The 19009-nt window shown below is 37.8% G+C and overlaps 1 protein-coding gene across 1 annotated transcript in view; it reads left to right on the top strand.

The window, feature by feature from the left end:
• Nucleotides 1–9446, top strand: part of LOC121729411 (innexin inx1) — a 45892-nt gene extending 36446 nt beyond the window's left edge. Inside the window, exons 5-8 of the mRNA XM_042117922.1 lie at nucleotides 6868–7025; nucleotides 7782–7976; nucleotides 8476–8637; nucleotides 8943–9446. Coding sequence (XP_041973856.1) covers nucleotides 6868–7025; nucleotides 7782–7976; nucleotides 8476–8637; nucleotides 8943–8997 — 570 coding nt within the window. The 3' untranslated portion in view covers nucleotides 8998–9446. The remainder of the gene's footprint in view (nucleotides 1–6867; nucleotides 7026–7781; nucleotides 7977–8475; nucleotides 8638–8942) is intronic.
• The last annotated feature ends 9563 nt before the right edge of the window (nucleotides 9447–19009 follow it).

Raw genomic sequence — 19009 nt, forward strand, 5'->3', positions numbered from 1 at the left:
AAAGTTCATTCATCGCGTTTCATTGATATTTATACAGATGCTAGTACTCAAATGCAACGTAAATTAATACTTAGCTGTAATTTAAACTCTAACACCCGGTATTTTGAGTGATTATCGTGTATCAATTGAAGGTTTTTCACCGTGAGAAAACCAGTCAGCGTAAACAGCAAACATCTGTTACAATAAAGTTCTTACATTGTGTTACGTCATTCTGAATACGTACGAGTTACGTCTGGTAAGTGGTATCATCCGTCACTCGTTACACTAGAGTGGTCTCTATTACGCAAACATTAAGGTCTTGTCAAAGGTAAAATAATGTTGAATGAAATTTGGAAATAGGACTTAGAATTTATAAATAGGTACAAATATAATTTTGACGTGGGAGAGCCATGCTTCGGCACGAATGGGCCGGCTCCACCGGAGAGATACCACGTCCTCACAGAAAACCGGCGTGAAGCAGCGCTTCCGCTGTGTTTCGCCGAGTGAGTGAGTTTACCGGAGGCCCAATCCCCTACCCTTTTCCCTTCCCTACCCTCCCCTATTCCCTTCCGTACCCTCCCCTATTGACTATTCCCTTCCCTACCCTCCCCTATTACCCCTTAAAAGGCCGGCAACGCACCTGCAGCTCTCAGATGCTGCGAGTGTCCATGAGCGACGGAAGTTGCTTTCCATCAGGTGACCCGTTTGCTCGTTTGCCCCCTTATTTCATGAAAAAAAACCTTATTTCCTTTGGACACACGCTTGAACGACTGGACCCACTTTTATGTTATTTGGCGCAGTTATACGAGTAATAGAGTAGACTACAAAAACTGCTTTATATCGCACGAAAATGTACGGTTTCTATTTGCAGGGTTTTGTTTTAAGCGCGTCTATAGAGATACGTCTTGAGTATACTTGAGTTACAAGTTTGCGATTAAGTACTCTTTTAGTTTTTGCTATTTTTTTAACACTTTTCTCCACGACTTGACTTGTGAGTATAATTACAAATGACATTCATTATAATATTTCTAGTAAGTTCTGTGAGACACTAGGAGCTTACTAACGGTACAGCGGCGAAGTCAACGTACGCCTAAACGTGATTTAATGATAGGCCCCCAGACGCTGGACGCCATAACGCATTACGCCCCTGAATGATTCTGGATTGAGACTAGTTTATAGGTCGTGTAGGGTTATTTTACTTCTGAGAACACTTTTTGGCTAATGACATAAGCAGCAAATAAGCAGATAGAATGTATTGTAATTTGTAAATGGCACAACAACAACACGTAGAAATGTAAACTTGAACATGTTCTCTTCCAGAAAAGTTGACACACCAACATTTTTTGCTGGTTAAAGTTGAAGACCTTCGTTGGACCATGTTAGATATAATGATTGCCGCCATTGCGAACCTGTCGATCATTGGTAACTATAGACGAATATGACCTCCTTTACGTTCGAAATGACATGGCCTATGGCCTGTGGGCCAACCTTTCATGAGACAATGAAAGCATCGCTCAATTTGAGCATTATATCATTGTCCCCAATCTACATACGGAGTTTCTCCGAACGAGTGGGCTGACAGGTCTACAGTCATCAACGATATCCATCTCAGTTCAACGGGTACAAATTACAGTTGTTCTGTTGACTTTTAGGCTGACTTCGTCATCATCAACAGATCAACACCCAATTTAGTTGACAGTTGCGTTGAGATTGGAATGGTAGTGATGTAAGCAAACTATGTACTAAGAAAGACTTTTCAAGATTTGGTATTCATAAAATTCGGATGGAAATATAAAGTGATGTTAGAATTTACTATGGAATACTTTGCAAGAATATTATTGTGAAGTGGTTCTATAGTCCTTTTCAGTTTATTTTTATGTACCTTTTGAACGCGACCTTTTGAATGTACGGCGAGTCGAGCCACAACACTTCCTTAAAAATGTCAAACTTGTATTAAATTCTGTGCCTCGTTATTTGGGCTATAGTATGGGCTGTGGTATGGGTATAAATATTTCACCAGCGTCTCCAGGCTAGGTGTGAGTTTCCAGGTGAAATGCATCCGCGTCTCTGAAATTATGATTTTATACCTCTGCGTTACTCAGTTTTACATTCAGTGACGGATATAATATCTCTGTTATCACTTTAAGTCCATACTTATATTATAAATGCGATCTGTCTGTTACCTCTTCATGCCCAAACCGCTAAACCGATTTTGCCGATTGGAGGAATTGAATCGCGGGAAAGGACATGGGATACTTTTTATCTTAGAAAAATGTACGGAGCCTGAACGATAAACTAATTTTGGCGCAACGGAGTTGCGGGCAACATTTAATCCTTAATATTTTCGTCTTTTCGAAATAAGAACATCGAAAATGTTGGTTGCCAACTTGCTATTATTCAAAACGGCAGGTGTAGAGTTGTAGACTGTAGAAAGCTCGGAAATGCATCGTGTAGCAGACAGACAGGTAAATCGACTCCCGTTTATAACTGTCATACGAACTCAATCTGTCATATGAACTGCTTTGACTTCTGGAAGCCTGGTACCACTGTATTCATAATACAGCTGATTGATATTCTAGCGCAGCTATCCTCAACCCGTGGCCCGCGGGCTTTTTTAGCCCCAATAAAATTTTTGTTGCGGCCCGCAACTCCGAGACCAAAACATGTTAGTGGCCCGTATGAAAAAAAGGTTGGCACTTGGGGACCACTGTTCTAGCGGCTTGATGCTTGAAAACGCCTTAACTCATGTGAGATATTGTAAGAGTTTGCAAAGTAGAAATAAATCCCAATAGAAGTGCATCTTAATTTAAGTGACGTTTATTTAAAAGTAAAACTTTTCTTCGTAGAACACTAAGATTTGGGGTAGTCAATTTGTCATGTACCTCTACTTATAGCTATGAAGAAAAGTTTCGCTCAGTTAGAAAGACTTAAAGAAATGGTAGAACAGCTAGAGTCTGAGCATTTCTTGGAGATCAAAGAAAACTAAAAAAATTGTGGTTTCCTTGGGGAAAAAGACATGCTTTCGCATTATAAGTATGTATTATGATGTATGGTATCCTTAAAAGCATAAAATTCCTCAATCATGAAAATTAACGACAATCTTAACTATATTATGTAGTTTAAAGTTTTGTTTCGCAACTCGCAAATATTATGAAATGTCCAACAGTTTGTCAGGTCTGCGGTACGCGAACAAAAAGTTAGCGGTAACATCTGGAGGTCTGGTTTGCACATCTGCGGTCGCGTTTTTGCGGTCTGCGCACACGATTGTTAGATATTTCTATCCATGGTCACTTGTTTACTACAGCGCAACTATGTAAAGAAAAATAAATAAAAAATATCTGTAGAAACAGAGGCACCAGTTCCAGTAAGAAGGGTATGTTAGTAAATAATTATAGCTTACTACGCGTAATGTGATCGTTTTATGATCTTCTATTTTCCTACTTATTAAGTGGTGAAACTTCAAGTATTTAGGTCATAACTCATCAGTAGCTGAAACACAACGAAAATAACAAACAAAACATAGTCACTACGTTGGAAATACTAGTTTACATCATTGGTAATTTTAATGCTTTCAATATTGTTTTCTTTACATACGGAATATCCTTTAAATTTTGAATAAGTATAATATGTAATTAGTATCTTCATTATAAAGACACTACATGAGTCATGACGCTTGCAAGTTGCAACGCCGTTTCGCCAAATTTCGCTTATCGCGCGGATATCGAAAATTTTTGGGGAGAAAAATTATCCCATGTCCTTTCCCGGGACGCATACCTTATTTCATAAAAATCGGTCAGTGTTTTAAACTTAAAGAGGTGACAGACAGACAGACACTTTCTTATTAATAATATCAGTATGGTTTGTTCTATTTTTAACTTACCGCGTAAAACTTTACATTATCCTACGGCTCTCAAAATTTTGCAAACTGGGAGTTTGACGACTAAAAATATTATGAAAGGGGAATTGTAGATAAAAGAACTACGATGGAATTTTGCTTTTATATCAACATGCGTAGGGTCGAAAACGTTTCACGTGGGGTTAGATAAAATGCCAGGTGTCGTCACAATGGGTAAGCATCTGCTCACAAATAGGCGTACTGCACCAAACGCGCTCGAATTTCATCACCGAGGTGACTCTGACACGCTATTTTTCGCTAGATGGACGATTTTTTGGACGTTCTCTACACCATTTTAGCCTGCTGGTGGTCAATTTCCACATTTTTGGCCTGTTTATGACTATCCAGTATCCAGTTACCGTATTTTCTCTGTCACGCTATTTTTTGCTAGCTGGACGGTTTTTGGGCTGCTGTCTCCATATTTTAGCCTGGTGGCCAATTTCTACATTCTGGTGGTCGAATGTAATCGGACCTTTACTTTGTTTAAGTCAATGATTGTGTATTGTGTAAAATGAACCTAAAGCAGCCGTGGGTGGCCTATATTCTAATACATACATATATATCGCTCTCTACCTAAGGAGAAGTGTAGAACATGACCTAAGGCGATTGTTTCTTTAATTCGCGCTAGGAGACATAGGATCTTGGTCTTTAATATTTATATAACAAAAACCGTAGGCGAGAGATAGAGGCCGTCGACATTTAGAATCTGTGCGTTACATTTGGCCTTTTTCGGAACATCTCCTAAGTCCTAGCATGGAGAAATTGACAAAAACACAGGTACAGTATTTACGAGTCTTTACGAGAGAGCGCAAATACTCGTAGTTCGTACATAGTTATAACATACTGTACGGTCTATACTTCACCCTGGAACTATGATACGGTATCTACCGTTTTACTTTAGAAATTTTAAATTTCACCACAGTATAGAGACAGAGACAAAGCTCATTTATTTTGTGGTAAACAAAGACGGCGTTATCGTGCTATCTTCGAATGTGAAATGACACAGTATAATGATCGTTTTGTTACATTGTTGACTTATCTGATACCTCCCGCATGGCTGAGATCGTGTGCACATGCTCGATAACATGCAAAAACAGGTCACTCATTTGGTTTTTACGCAGGGACATTCCAAAAATTAGAGGGACTTTAAGGAAATATTTTAGGATGCTGAAGTGTGGTCATCAGATTTAGTATTTCAAGGTGTAATTTAAGATGTTAAGTCATCAGATTTACTATTTAAAGGTGTAAATCTCAAGCGTGCTTATGTTGAAATTTTTGCTTTTTCTTAAGCCAAAATCTTAGGTAGGGTGAGGCCAGGGCTTTGGGACGCTGCAGTTTGACGTGGGAGAGCCATGCTTCGGCACGAATGGGCCGGCTCGACCGGAGTAATACCACGTTCTCACAGAAAACTGGCGTGAAACAGCGCTTGCGCTGTGTTTCGGCGAGTGAGTGAGTTTACCGGAGGCCCAATCCCCTACCCTATTCCCTTCCCTACCCTCCCGTATTCCCTTCTCTTTCCCTCCCTACCCTTCCCTATTACCCTAAAGGCCGGCAACGCATCTGCAGCTCCTCTGATGCTGCGAGTGTCCATGGGCGATGGAAGTTGCTTTCCATCAGGTGACCCGTTTGCTCGTTTGCCCCCTTATTTCATAAAAAAGAAGCAAGAGACTTTAAAACTTGACCAAACTGCCAAGTTTTACATTCGGTATCTAGTCTAAAAAGCTAGGCGTAGCAGTAAAATATTATACTAAGCTAAAAGTGCATCGTAGATGATATGATATAGAGATGATAGCTGTTATACTCTTGAGTATAACAGCTATCATCTCAGCCTCAACTCCAAGTGGACGCTTGGTACACAGTACAGTGATAGCATCAAAGAAAATGTTTGCTACGTGACTGATAAGAGCGGCTGGCCAGTTCTTTATGTTGGGTTAGTCAACATAGCACAACAAGTAGATATCACTTTTTTTTTTTGTAAATGTAAATAAAAATGGTTATAAAAGACAGGAACGATAAGGGCCTAAGCCAAATGGCGGGTAGATTCGACACAGAACGATATCTCTTTAACACCCTAGAAACTCCATCCAGCTTGAGTGACCCCACTCCACTAAGCCAATGTCACAACATCTAAAGGCAAAGGGTGGAGCAGCATAAAATCTAAGGAAATCGGAAAATGTCGGATCTACTGGCCACACCGACTGGGACCTCACCGTTCAAAACATTATTATTATGTAATTTATAAAATAATAAATATATATTTATTTATTATATGTATAATATATTATAGTCTATTCTATTAAGTAAATATATATATTACAAAAAAAAAAGTGTCCATGGTGTGATGGACCACAATTAATTAAAATTCATAATGTTATTGCAATTATCCTTGGTGCGAAAAATCTAAATAATAAAAAAAAGGATATGGACGAACAGTCCATTGACGGCCCCAATTTTATAATTAAAAAAAAACTGCTTCTATAGAGTTTCCTTTGAACAATATGCCTCTTTAACTTCTGCGTGCTATAAGTTCAAACGAAGTAAACAAGTTGGAAATCGCGAAAACCGTTGTGAAGACGTGACATAGACGCAAAACTTTATATGCTTGTTTGAGTTGTTCCACTGATTGACGTTTCATGCTAGAAAATAATTGCCATTGCCTTAAGCATCCTATATTCCTATACTACTATTATTTAAATACTAGTATTATAAAAGTGAAAGCGCGTCTGTCTCTCTGTTACCTCTTCAAGCCCAAACCACTGAACCGATGTGGTATGGATGTACTCTGAGTCCCTTGAAGGGACAGGATAGTTTTCATCCCGGAAGATTGTACGGTACCCGCCCTATGAACGAATTTTGACGCAACGAACATCTAGTATTTTAAAAATAGTTTCAAACGGCGACGCACCGTATTAAAAACAGTCATAGTATGTATTGCAATAGTACCTATTTCAAAACTGTCACACTTTTACTCATCATCATCTCCTTCTTTACAGTCGCACAAGCTGTACGCGCTGCGGTACTGGGGCTGCGAGCTGCTGTGCCTGGTCAACGTGGTGCTACAGCTGTGGATGATGGACAGCTTCTTCGGCGGGGAGTTCTTCTCGTATGGGACCAGAGTGCTGGGGTACAGTGATGTGCCGCAGGAGGAGAGGTATGGACCTTATGGCTATAAAATAAAGACTAACGGCCTGTTTCACCACTTTCTGATAAAGTGCCGAATAGGCTATTCACAACTTTTTAGACAGATTCTCCATACTTGATCTGTCAAGTTAATTGGTGGATAGCCTATTCGTCACTTATCAGGAAGTGGTGAAACAGGCCCTTAAAGTGCTGTAAATTTTTTGTTAATAACTAGCACCACCGTCGAAGAAATTGACTACATAGGCAGTTGAGGGATCTACGTCATTTGGTCGAATTTTGTCAATTCAATGTTAATATCTATCGGCTGGGTTTGACGCAATGCTACCAAATTACATAGGTCCGCCGTCTGTCTATGAATGAACTTCTCTGATAGTACCTACTCTAGACTGGGCTGAGTGTGAGATTCTAAAAATGTGGAAGACTAAGCACGAAGTGTTGCGAACATCCATGATCGTATTGCGAATATCGCTTACCAGGGGATCCATTTGGTTACTTTTATATTCCTGGTTAAAATTTACATAATATATCTTTTACCCTTCTACCTCCCTGGTACGGTCAACTCCAATAAGTCATTGACGTTTTTATGCTTCGCAACTGCCATGTCTTTTTTTTTTGCACTATAGATAAGATTACAAATCGATAAATCTATAATTCGGTCTCTTCAATCTTCAGCCATAGCTGTCTTGGTACTCGTCACTCGCGCCGAACAAGTTCTACTCTTTTGCCTTAAAACCTCAAATAAAAAAACTGTCATGTCACTTTCCAGATACGACCCCATGATCTACGTGTTTCCGCGCGTGACGAAGTGCACCTTCCATAAGTACGGCCCGTCCGGCTCTATACAGACGCACGATAGCCTGTGCGTGCTGCCGCTCAATATCGTCAACGAGAAGACCTACGTGTTCCTGTGGTTCTGGTACATCATACTAGCGTGCATCCTGCTCATGCTCGTTATATATAGGTGAGACGGAAGAGATTCTTGCAAATATAAAGTACCGTCGAGCAAATTGATTCCTAGGCAGTTGACAGACCAACGTCATTTGGCCGGATCATGTCAATTCAATGATTGTGATCTGCTGGGTTTAACATAACGCGACCAAACTACGTAGGTCCCCCATCTGCGTAGGGTACTGGTTCAATCTCAGGTGGTAGATTGCACCAAACGACATTTTCATGGCGTAGTATTTCAAGTACGGACGCTTGTATGGTGAAAGAAAATTTCGTGAGGAACCCCACGAATAGCTAGTTCTAGACGTTTTGACCAAATTTTAATTTCTCTGCACTAGGCCGACTAGGTTGCGAGATTCCAAACCAGGCATTTACAGTACTTAAAAAGTAGTTAATTTCCTCAGAGAATACTGAGTAAATCATCCACAACAGATGAAAAGGCCTCTATTATTAAAACGACTGTTGAAAGCGCCATCTATGACTAAACACTAAAACTAAAACGTTGTTTCCAGGCTAGTGATAATCTTCGTGCCGTCTGTCCGGGCGCGACTGCTGCAGGCGCGGTCGCGGTCGCTGGCGCTGGAGACGGCGGCGGCGGTGTCGCGCCGCACCGACCTCGGCGACTGGTGGCTGCTGTACATGCTGGCGCGGAACATAGACCCGCTCATATACAAGTAAACTCTTATTTTCATAAGCTTATAGTCTGTTTTCCCGGAGCGCATACAGGCCTCGCTGACTCCTTGCCCCGCCAAAGAAACAATGCGTTTTTCTTCCATTTCTGCCGAGATATCTAAGATAAAGGTGTTTAATAAAGTCTCGTAACCTTGAATTAATGAATGGGTAAAATATTCTTTGTTTTGCACGCAATACGAAGATTTAAAGGACTAGAACATTAAAGAAACAACAATAGACAAAATACATACGGCTTTTTTTCAGATATTTTGTGAACCGACATTAATTATTATAACCTCGTTTCCAGAGAGCTGATAATGGAGTACGTGAAGCAGACGAGCGAGAAGGGGCGGTTCGCGTGACAGTCGGTCGCCGTGCTGCCCGTGTGACGTGTCAGCGTGACGTCACACATACCTACTCTTACATACTCCTGCACATATCTGAGCGCCTGGTACTTTTGATTATGGAATTGAGCGATTCTAAGTTTAAATTTCTTTTTCTCTTGTCCAGCGAACTGCGAGAACTCTGCAAAACCAATGCGAAACAGCAATAGAGCGAGATGCAATATAACGCACTGTCGTGTAGCGGATGAGACAGTAAATCGGTTCGCCGTTGTTTCGCAGTTCGCAGCGTCGGTGGACTAGAGGCGTAAATAGGACAAATGAAACAAATAGGTATGACGATTTACCTACCTTGGTTGTAGAATATTATTATGTGAAGTAATAAGTTTCGAAAACGACATTTTGTTGATTTTATACACTCAATGCATTAAGGGGGCGACTAACCCTAAAGTATCGATTTTATAATTCATTTTTATACTTGAAAATAAGCCCCGAATTGTTTCATTTTCTAAAATTAGATACTACATTATATTTCCGAGAATTAATCAATCTGAGCAAAAACACGATATCATAAAATTTTCTCGATAGAAAAAATCACAAAGATGCATTTAATCTTCACAATTTTTTTATTTATTGCCTTATAGCAATAAAAGAAAATAAATATGGCAATGGTTATCCGTGCATTGAACTAAGTTAATATTTTAACACATTGTATAAAATTCTATCATTGAGAGATCGACCTAGCGGATTTTTAAAATGTTGTATATTTATGTTGTTATTGAGAAAAAACTAATTTGGCGATGAATCTGCGTCGTTCTTTTTCACCTGGCATATGAAAGACGGGCGTGAGTGTGAAGAGAGAAGGACGATGTTTGATTTTTGGGGTTAGGCGCCCTCTTAACGAAATATTAGTCTGAGTTTATGAAGAATTTTGATGAAAATTCTACTTTCTACTTACATTTTAAATAATGACGTTTATTATGATTTGTATATTATGAACTCATTTTAAAATATGTAATACTCTATACTTTTTCTTTTTACCAAAAACTCTTATACTATTAGGTTAGTAATATTTAATTTATGAAACAATCTTATTTGTGACTTTAATGAATTTACATAATGGATTCATTTGTATGTACAGTTTTAGAAATCATGAAGTATTATTTTAAATTTTTAAAACATGTCCAAGAAGGCTCAGGAGGTGCTTAGCTAGTACCAGTATACTGTTAGTGTGGTCGAACAATAATCTCATTCCTAAACGTTGCCATACTTCTCATAGTGTTAGTTTCGTCCGAGCGTAGATATCCGTTAGCCTTGCTGTGGTTTTACTATCAATATCTATAAACGTACTTAAGATCTTTAATATTGTTAAATACGAAGAATAAGACGGCACTAGATAATCTATTTAGCTGTCTATCAAATGGTTTTTACAATGTAGTAGATAAAGAAAGCAACATAAACTAGTTAGTTCTGTCTTATTCAGTGTAAGGACTTTTTATAAACGTTTCGCTGTCATATTTCAAACATATTTTATGTATTAACCCAAAAAAATAACTACTAAAACATTTAATACTGCTTCAAATGCAATGGCCTAAATTTTTACTTCATTTAGATTTTAAGATAAAACTTTTTAATATTGATAGTAAACCCTCAAAAAGACGCTGTAACCTACTAAGTCCGATATTACATCATCTGTTATCAGTTTCAAATGCTATTTTATGACCTTTTGGAGTTGCGTTACGCGACAGTGATGTGATTGGTTACTCAAGTATCATGCGCCACCATGCGTGCACTGAAAGCGTTGCTATTGGTCGATGGCGTCATATTATGCCGCTCCAGTCCATAAGGTCGCACCTTACTAGCATTTGAATCTAACAATATATCATTGTAGTATAAGTCCACTGCCAAAAGGCTGTATTAGATGTATGTATGCATGCGATACGCTAGCTAGTGTTAGCTATTCTTATGAAGTGTACAATAATAATAATAATTAATTACCTTATATAAATCCCCAATTCCATAAAATCAACGGTTATTTTAAAAGAGGTTATTTATATAGGGAAAAATGCAAGAAGTCTCATTCATGTTTGTTTAACGAGTAAATAAATAGCAAGTGAATACTTACACAAAAAAGCATCAAAGTTACATACATAGTACATACCTTCTAACCTATGTGTTTTAGATGCAGTCTCGGTATAAATTATAATAAAAGAAGATACAAAATAGTATTCCCATGAAATGGCCAACATTAAGAGGATACACCAGGGCCTAGAGAAATGAAAAAAAAGTACGTGTAATATCCATAGCTCAACCTCTTACCTCAAGCCTATACCGCAGAACGCGATAGAGACAACTGCAGAAAATCCAAAAAAATCAACGATTCGTTGTCCCCTGATTCCTTCTCGAAAACTTAACCGATTTAAGTACTTTTTTCATTATAGATTAAAGAAAGGCTTGAGCTGTGTTCCTATGTTTTATTTTTTTTGTATAATCTAGCCAAATCTGTTTTCTGGATGTTTGAACACAGCGGAAAATCCGGCCATTTTTTTGGGTTTTTGAATGTTCATGAATATTTTTTTATTTAATAATTAAATTATGAAAAAAAAAGAAAACATAGGGACATTGTATTAGTGGCCATATATTCAGGAAAAAATTATAACTCTATTAGCATTATCCAGGGAGGAAACAGGGGACAACATTTGTATGGAAAAAAGGGCCCATGCATTTTGATCGGCCAAGTAAATCAGCCATTTTACGATCGACTTCTGACGTATATGAAAATACTATTTTGCTGTAGGATAGGACTGAATCAACGCTATTAGTTTATTAGCTACATTGCTTCTTGTTAGGCGATTAATTAATTTTTCAGAAAATAGCTACGCATGTAACCACTCTAATGTCTAAAGTCTAAACCAAATCGTCCTTCTTAGCCGTCTATAGTCTAGATAAGAGTATCAGTAGCAGTAAAATAAATTGTATAGATATGCTTCATCTTAACTTTCAACGAATGAGATTTCTTGTACAAGCTTTTGTTAAATGTGCAAGAAAAAAAACGCACCAGAATTGTTCAATTGCATTTAGTTGTTAAAAGACAATAAAAGTATTTGACATTAGGTATTGTGTTCCAACAGGGAAATAAATTCATAGGTAGATTACGTACGTACGTAAAGTGGTCGGGTCAAGTGAATTTTAGTCGTGATATCTGGCTGGACTTACGTAAACCGACCAAATTAGCACTACCGTTTTCCTATAGATCAATTTCTCTGATTGCACATTGGTTTATGATAATTTTTGACTTCAAAAGACAAAAGACATTGGCATTTTTATCTTTTTAAACATTGCTCCGTTAGTTTAACAAGGTTGTTAATGGACAAGACTAATGTTTTGGGACCTGACTTTTCTCGAATTTTTTATTCATTATAGTATGAATTTATGTGGTATTGTTTATATCGTGCCAACACGCTGGGTTGTATATGTAGATGGGAAGACAAGCATATCGAAAATGGACTTATAAAAGGCAAAAAAGTATGTGAATATATTATGATAGGAATAGTCAACGGATTTGAGAACATTTTATATTGGATAAGAAAAATTATATTAAGCTAGCATCATTTTGTAGTGTCCACCATGTCGAAAACCCTACTTTTCTGTTATCTAATGGTGGACCTCCTTTTTTCATTTGTATGTTGAAGATTAATACGCAAGACTTAAGAAAATCAGTTGATTCTAAAGTAACCTCTAGGTAAAGTTTTGGCATTGTGTTACTAATTAGTAGCGATGCAAGCTTATCGTAAGGTATAGAACTGAAATGTAATTATGGACTGTCAAGGAATCGCCTTATATTCTCTAGATATTCGTGTGTGTTTAGGACAGTCTGTTTATTCTAGACTCTAGAGTCTAGAGTATTGTCTAGAAATCTGTATGTCTCTGAAAGTCGAGATGGTGTTGAAAGTTGAAAACAACAAGTTGTTTTCAACAAATTGTCGCATTTTTATCGTAGAATGTGGAAGGATGTTGGAGCGATAACATTTTTGAATATTTACATTTTTATGTATGTATTATATAAATAATGGCAAAAAATACTATGATTGTATTCGTTGAAGTTTGGCTATGATTTAAGTATTATTAAGAATTAAGCACAAACTTGTGTGTGAGTGTTTTCACTCGATTCTTGTCCTCGAAGTTTAAGATCTGCATTTATATGGCACGATAGGTAAAAAGTAATTAATTTATATGGTATCCTTCTTAGTAAATCTATTTACGCAACGTATTAATATTTAAGGTCCGCTGTCTTTATCAAGATACTTTTATAATGTGCCAGACCAAGACCAGCAGACCTTGTATTCGCCGTGCAAATATTTTACAAGTAACAGGGAAAATATTGATTAATATTATAAACTGTGAATCAATATAAAAAAACTTTATTCGGCTGAAATGGCGAGAAATCTATTGTAACGTAAAAGCGTCATCTCTCGGTGGCGCTATGAACTGATCGGCTCTAATCGTGTTCAATAAATTCCGCCCCCTTTTGGGGCCATTTTGATATATTTTACACTGATGTTGAAATATTGTTTTAAATATTTGACGTTGATCATGTGTTGATACTTTCATGTCGCCTTCATTTGTTGTTGAATGATGAGAAAGAGAATACCTTTTACGGTCGCATTCAGAGATTTTTCATTTAAGTAAAGCCGCCAATCCACCGCAGCGCACGGAGAGACTACGCACGTGCGTCAAGCTTCGCTTTGTAAGAAAATATATGTGACTGTGTCCACTGCAACCCACGGACACGCTACGCACGAATTGACTCACGTAGCTTGCTCGAATATGGTGCACACGTAGCTCAACGCTGGCCACGCTACATGCTGTGCATACGATACACGGAAGCGTGTACATAGTATTCAAAACTGTGCTGCACTACAGTTGTACATAGTCGTAGCCATGTGCATAGCGTGTGCTGCGGTGAAAACGTTGACCCACGTAATCAAACTAATAAATCCGTGCGCCGCGTGGCCGTGCACAGCGTGCGCCGCGGTGGAATGGCGGCTTAAGCTTTAATCAATTAATCTCTCTGAAGGCGGCAGTCAGACTGGTAAATATAGTCACAATATAAATAGTAAACTATTATTATTGCAAAATGTAATAATAATAAATCGGTCATCTTATAAAAACATTTGCCAGTCGAAAGTGTTCTTTCTTCGATCATCGTTCATTTCATATTTTCATAAATCATGATGATGATTTCTAATGTTATATTAAAATGTGTGAGTAATTTTAAATGCGATGCAATGTGTAAACTTATTGATTTGAAATATTTTATTTCAAATATATATAATGTTAACGACACACAAAAATTAAATAATTCTTATGAAATAACTTAAAACATGGAATAAGTATGTACTTCAATTATTACAACAAGCAATTAACTTGTAAACTTTTGCGTGTTATACGTTTTAAGTCTGTGATGTTACTTTTGTAACTTTGTCCTTAAGCATATAGTTCATGAGTTGTTAGGTTGATATTTTTTCGGAAATTTGTTTTTATTTCCTTGGTATTAAGGCCCTGTAAGACGTAAAATAATTCTGAATGGAATCTATTGTAATTTGTAAAGTATGAAATATGAACATAAGACTGTTCAGTGAAATCACAAGTGTTGCTTAAGAAGTGATATGCTAAGTACTGACATGCGGTTTTCCTCGATAGTTTTACTCCAAATCGTGTAATAATTACTGTGTGGACCGCAAAACTGACAGCTCGAAGGCTCGCATCGAGCCGGCTTGATAGAATTAAATATATCGATTTAGAATAAAACTATGGAGCAATGCTGAAAGTGTGGACAAAATCCCGAGCCGCGGATTTTGCTTGACGTTATTGCTCGATCGAGCAAAACCGTATGTGTGCACTTAGCATTAGATATAACCATAGACTTGGAGTATCATGGCTCTCTTATGAAATGACCACTCGCTAGAAAGAGACAAAGCGATCGTGATCCTTCTTGTTAGTCTTTGGTAATAAAAGAGAAAGACGACAATGGGTGCACCATAGACATAATATATACTGGGGTGCACGCTCTTTTCATCTCTTTTTAACGAGTGGAATAGGTTTTGTCCATCCTCTCAGTCTATGGAAAACATCAAATTATTTGTATAAGTATGACTTTTTATTTGCCCCACTTCGAAAAGAAGGTCCTGTTTTATGTGCATGATGTAATTCTCACCGACGGGTGTGATGTTGGATTATTATTTATTCCTAATGTATTATTTTATATTTAGTGACATTGTAATTTAAATGATATTTTAATGTAAGTACATAATGTAAGTTATTTCAAATAAATGACTTTGATTTTTTTACATAAGTACTTTTTTATTAACTCTTAATTACTGCATTTTTAACCGACTTCAAAAAAGGAGGTTATCAATTCGACGCGTATGTATGTAATATTTCTTGTAAACTATTCGACGCACGTTTGCTTGCTATCGAGTACGGTAAAATCGTATAGTTCTTGCAACCTACGAGCGCGCGTAGCCTTTATTTGTAGTTGTAATTGTAAATAGACATTTTCGTTACTGTGCGTACCTGACGGAGCTGTCAGTAGCAAGCAAGCCATGTATAGTGCGTCAAGAAAGTGAAGAAATTAAAAAGTGGCAACATCGTAGTGTCATCCTTTTTTTCTTGGATTGATTTGAGAGGGATGACACTACGATGTTGCCACTTTTTAATTTCTTCGCTTTCTTGACGCACTATACGCGTGTATAGATATGGTCACTCACACAACTAAGGGCGCCGCGCGCTCGTAGATTGCAAGATCTGTAGCTCTACCATGAGTTTAAAGCTATAGCTTAAGGTATTTATCGATACTCGATACCGACTACGTACATTTTTACTACTGTTAATTGTTACTTGCGGAACTAAAATCGCCATACTAAATATTTACGTAGTCGGAATCGAGCATCGATAAATACTATAGCTTTATACTCATGGTACAGCTACTGTGTAGTTTTTCGATAGCAACTCATGGTAGAAGTACAGAACTGCTCAGTTTTCGTATATGTTGGTCTATATCAGCACCTGAACAAAATATGTGCCCAATTTCAAAAGTGTATGTATGTATGTATGTTTATATGTTTGTGTTCGCATATCTCCTACGAGTCCGATTTAACTAATAATTTTTTTTGTTGTGCTAGGTATTGTTCAACTTAGGGAATGCTGCAAGTTTCATCAAAGTCGGTTCTGTAGTTTTTGAGATAATGAATTTTAATTCTCAAATACGTACAATTTTGAAGTCGGTTTTATATTTTTAAATACTATTATATGAAGGGGAAATTCCTACCTAGTTCATTGCTCTCAAGCCATAAAGTTAATATATCTAGCGGAATAGATATATTAACTTTAGAACGTCTGTCTGAGTATTTTCGACATTGTAAAACACAATACTTCATCCTTTCCTTGTTAAAAACGCAAAAAACACCAATTTATTGGGAATCTCGTTACGCGAGAGTAGTGGATATATGTACGTTCTGGCTCACATACCGACTATTGTAAGAAGATCTCTCTGTTGTGTGTATATGTAATGTGAGTGGTGTTTCATGTTATGTTGGTGGTAGTATAAAATGGGTAGATTTTTAATGATCACTATCACCCCTGACCAGGTGTATGTGTGTTTTGTGTACTGCGGCGGGGCGGTGCTGCGGCGGTGGTCGGTGCAGCGGCGAGGGGCTGTGGTGTTGGTGCTGCGACCTCATGAGCGCTGTGTTGGTGGTTGGTTGTGTGGTAAGGAGGTGTCACGAGGGTGTTGCGTGATGAATAATTCAAGAAAACATCTTGAATTATTTTAATTAGGCAACCGGAGACTGCTTGTGAGGTATTGGACGGCGGCGGCGGGGGGAGGGGGGCGGCGGCGGCGGGGGGAGGGGGCTACGTCAGCGGGGCTCGGTGTGTTCTCGAATTATGTTAATTAGACAACCGGAGACTGGTTGTGTGTGTGTGACCTTGTGAGGTACGGTATTTTTTATTAATGTAGTTTAATGTTTTCTATGACGTATCATAATTAGTTCGCGCTAGCAGTGTAACATTTTATAGTGGTTTTTCTTATCTGGTATGATAAGGTATGACGTGTGTGCTATTAATAGAGTTTTATAATATTATTGTTGCAAGAAAAAAATGTACTCTATTAATAAAACATAATTGTAATACGTATATTATGCTTTCAAGAATTATTGTGTACTAGCTGTTGCCCGCGACTTCGTCCGCGTGGACTTCAGTTTATAGCGCGCGATGTCAACGAAATTGGTGTCAAAAGCTTTTATAAAAAACCCTGGTACCCCTTAAATCAATACAGCTGTGCAGTGTGCACACAATAAGTACTTCATTTTTTTATATTAAACTTTATATTTTATGCCAAATTTTAAAGCTTATTTAGCCTCCCAATTACACAACTTTACCCATAAACTATTTATCATTGATAGGTTTAGCCCCAATTTCACCAACGTCTGTTAGTGTTAACAGCTTGTTAAATTGTCCTGTCTTCTCTTTCATTCATATGAAAAACGAAACAGCTAACGTGATACTAATTCGAGCATTAACTTTAACAGTCGTTGGTGAAATTTGGTCTTAAGGTTACGTCACTACCTGCACAGATAAAGTACTGAGTTATTTAATACCGTAGAATAGATATAACAATCGAAAAAAATCGAGACTTAAATGTAAGATGATACCACCTCTTATAGAAAGACTTTTGAGCAAGCGTCAGCGCGATGTAGAAGACGCACGGTGCCATCTATTATGAATTTTTTGAATAAATTTACGACCCTTACAAACCTTTTTTCCAGTAAAAAAGTAGCCTATGTCCTTTCTCAGGCTTTAGACTATCTGTATACAAAATTTCATTACAATCGGTTCGGTAGTTTTGGCGTTTGGCGTGAAAGCGAGACTGACAGACAGACAGACAGACAGAGATACTTTCGCATTTATAATATTAGTATAGATTATACGTGGGAGAGCCATGCTTCGGCACGAATGGGCCGGCTCGACCGGATAAATACCACGTTCTCACAGAAAACCGGCGTGAAACAGCGCTTGCGCTGTGTTTCGCCGAGTGAGTGAGTTTACCGGAGGCCCAATCCCCTAACCTATTCCCTTTCCTACCCTCCCCTATTCCCTTCCCTTCCCTACCCTCCCCTATTACCCTATTCCCTCTTAAAAGGCCGGCAACGCACATGCAGCTCTTCTGATGCTACGAGTGTCCATGGGCGACGGAAGTTGCTTTCCATCAGGTGACCCGTTTGCTCGTTTGCCCCCTTATTTCATATTAAAAAGAAAGAATGTGCACACTGCACAGCTGTTTTTGGGTATTTTGATTAATTAAGGGCCGCGCTACACCGGAATGACAGCGGCGAGGCGAGCACTTTCAGCGCTGCCATTCCGGTGTAGCGCGGCCTTAAGAGGGGTACCACTTACCAGGGTTTTAAAAAGTTTTTAAATTTGACACAAATTTTGTTGACACTGCGCGCTATAAACTAAAGTGCACGTGGACGAAGTCGCGGGCAACAGCTAGTTATGAATAAAAACAATAATATATAAGTATGATTAGTTCTGTTACAATAATGAAGTAAAAAATAAAACGCCATCTGTTTTCATATATTAGAATTAAAATGTTGATTGCATTGATATATTTTCTGGATGGAATATAGGCCAACACGGTACACTCGAACTCCTTAGAAATGCAGTAGGAGTTCTATAAGATTGATTATTATTATACCAAGTGATAATATTATTAAACATAATATTCTAACGTATTAAAAACTATAAACAAAAACATAATAACTAATAAGTATGATTAGTTCTATGTTACAATGAAGTAAAAAATAAAACGCCATCTGTTGAATCATATTAGAACTAAAATATCCATTGCATCGATATATTTCTGGATTTTTTATAATATTATACATAAAATATATTTAAGATTTTTGAAATATTATTTTAATACACATCTAAGACCCAGGGACATTGAAAACTTTTTGTTCCGCCTGCGGGA

The sequence above is a fragment of the Aricia agestis genome, chromosome 8, assembly GCF_905147365.1.
Source record: "Aricia agestis chromosome 8, ilAriAges1.1, whole genome shotgun sequence".
Taxonomy (NCBI): domain Eukaryota; kingdom Metazoa; phylum Arthropoda; class Insecta; order Lepidoptera; family Lycaenidae; genus Aricia; species Aricia agestis.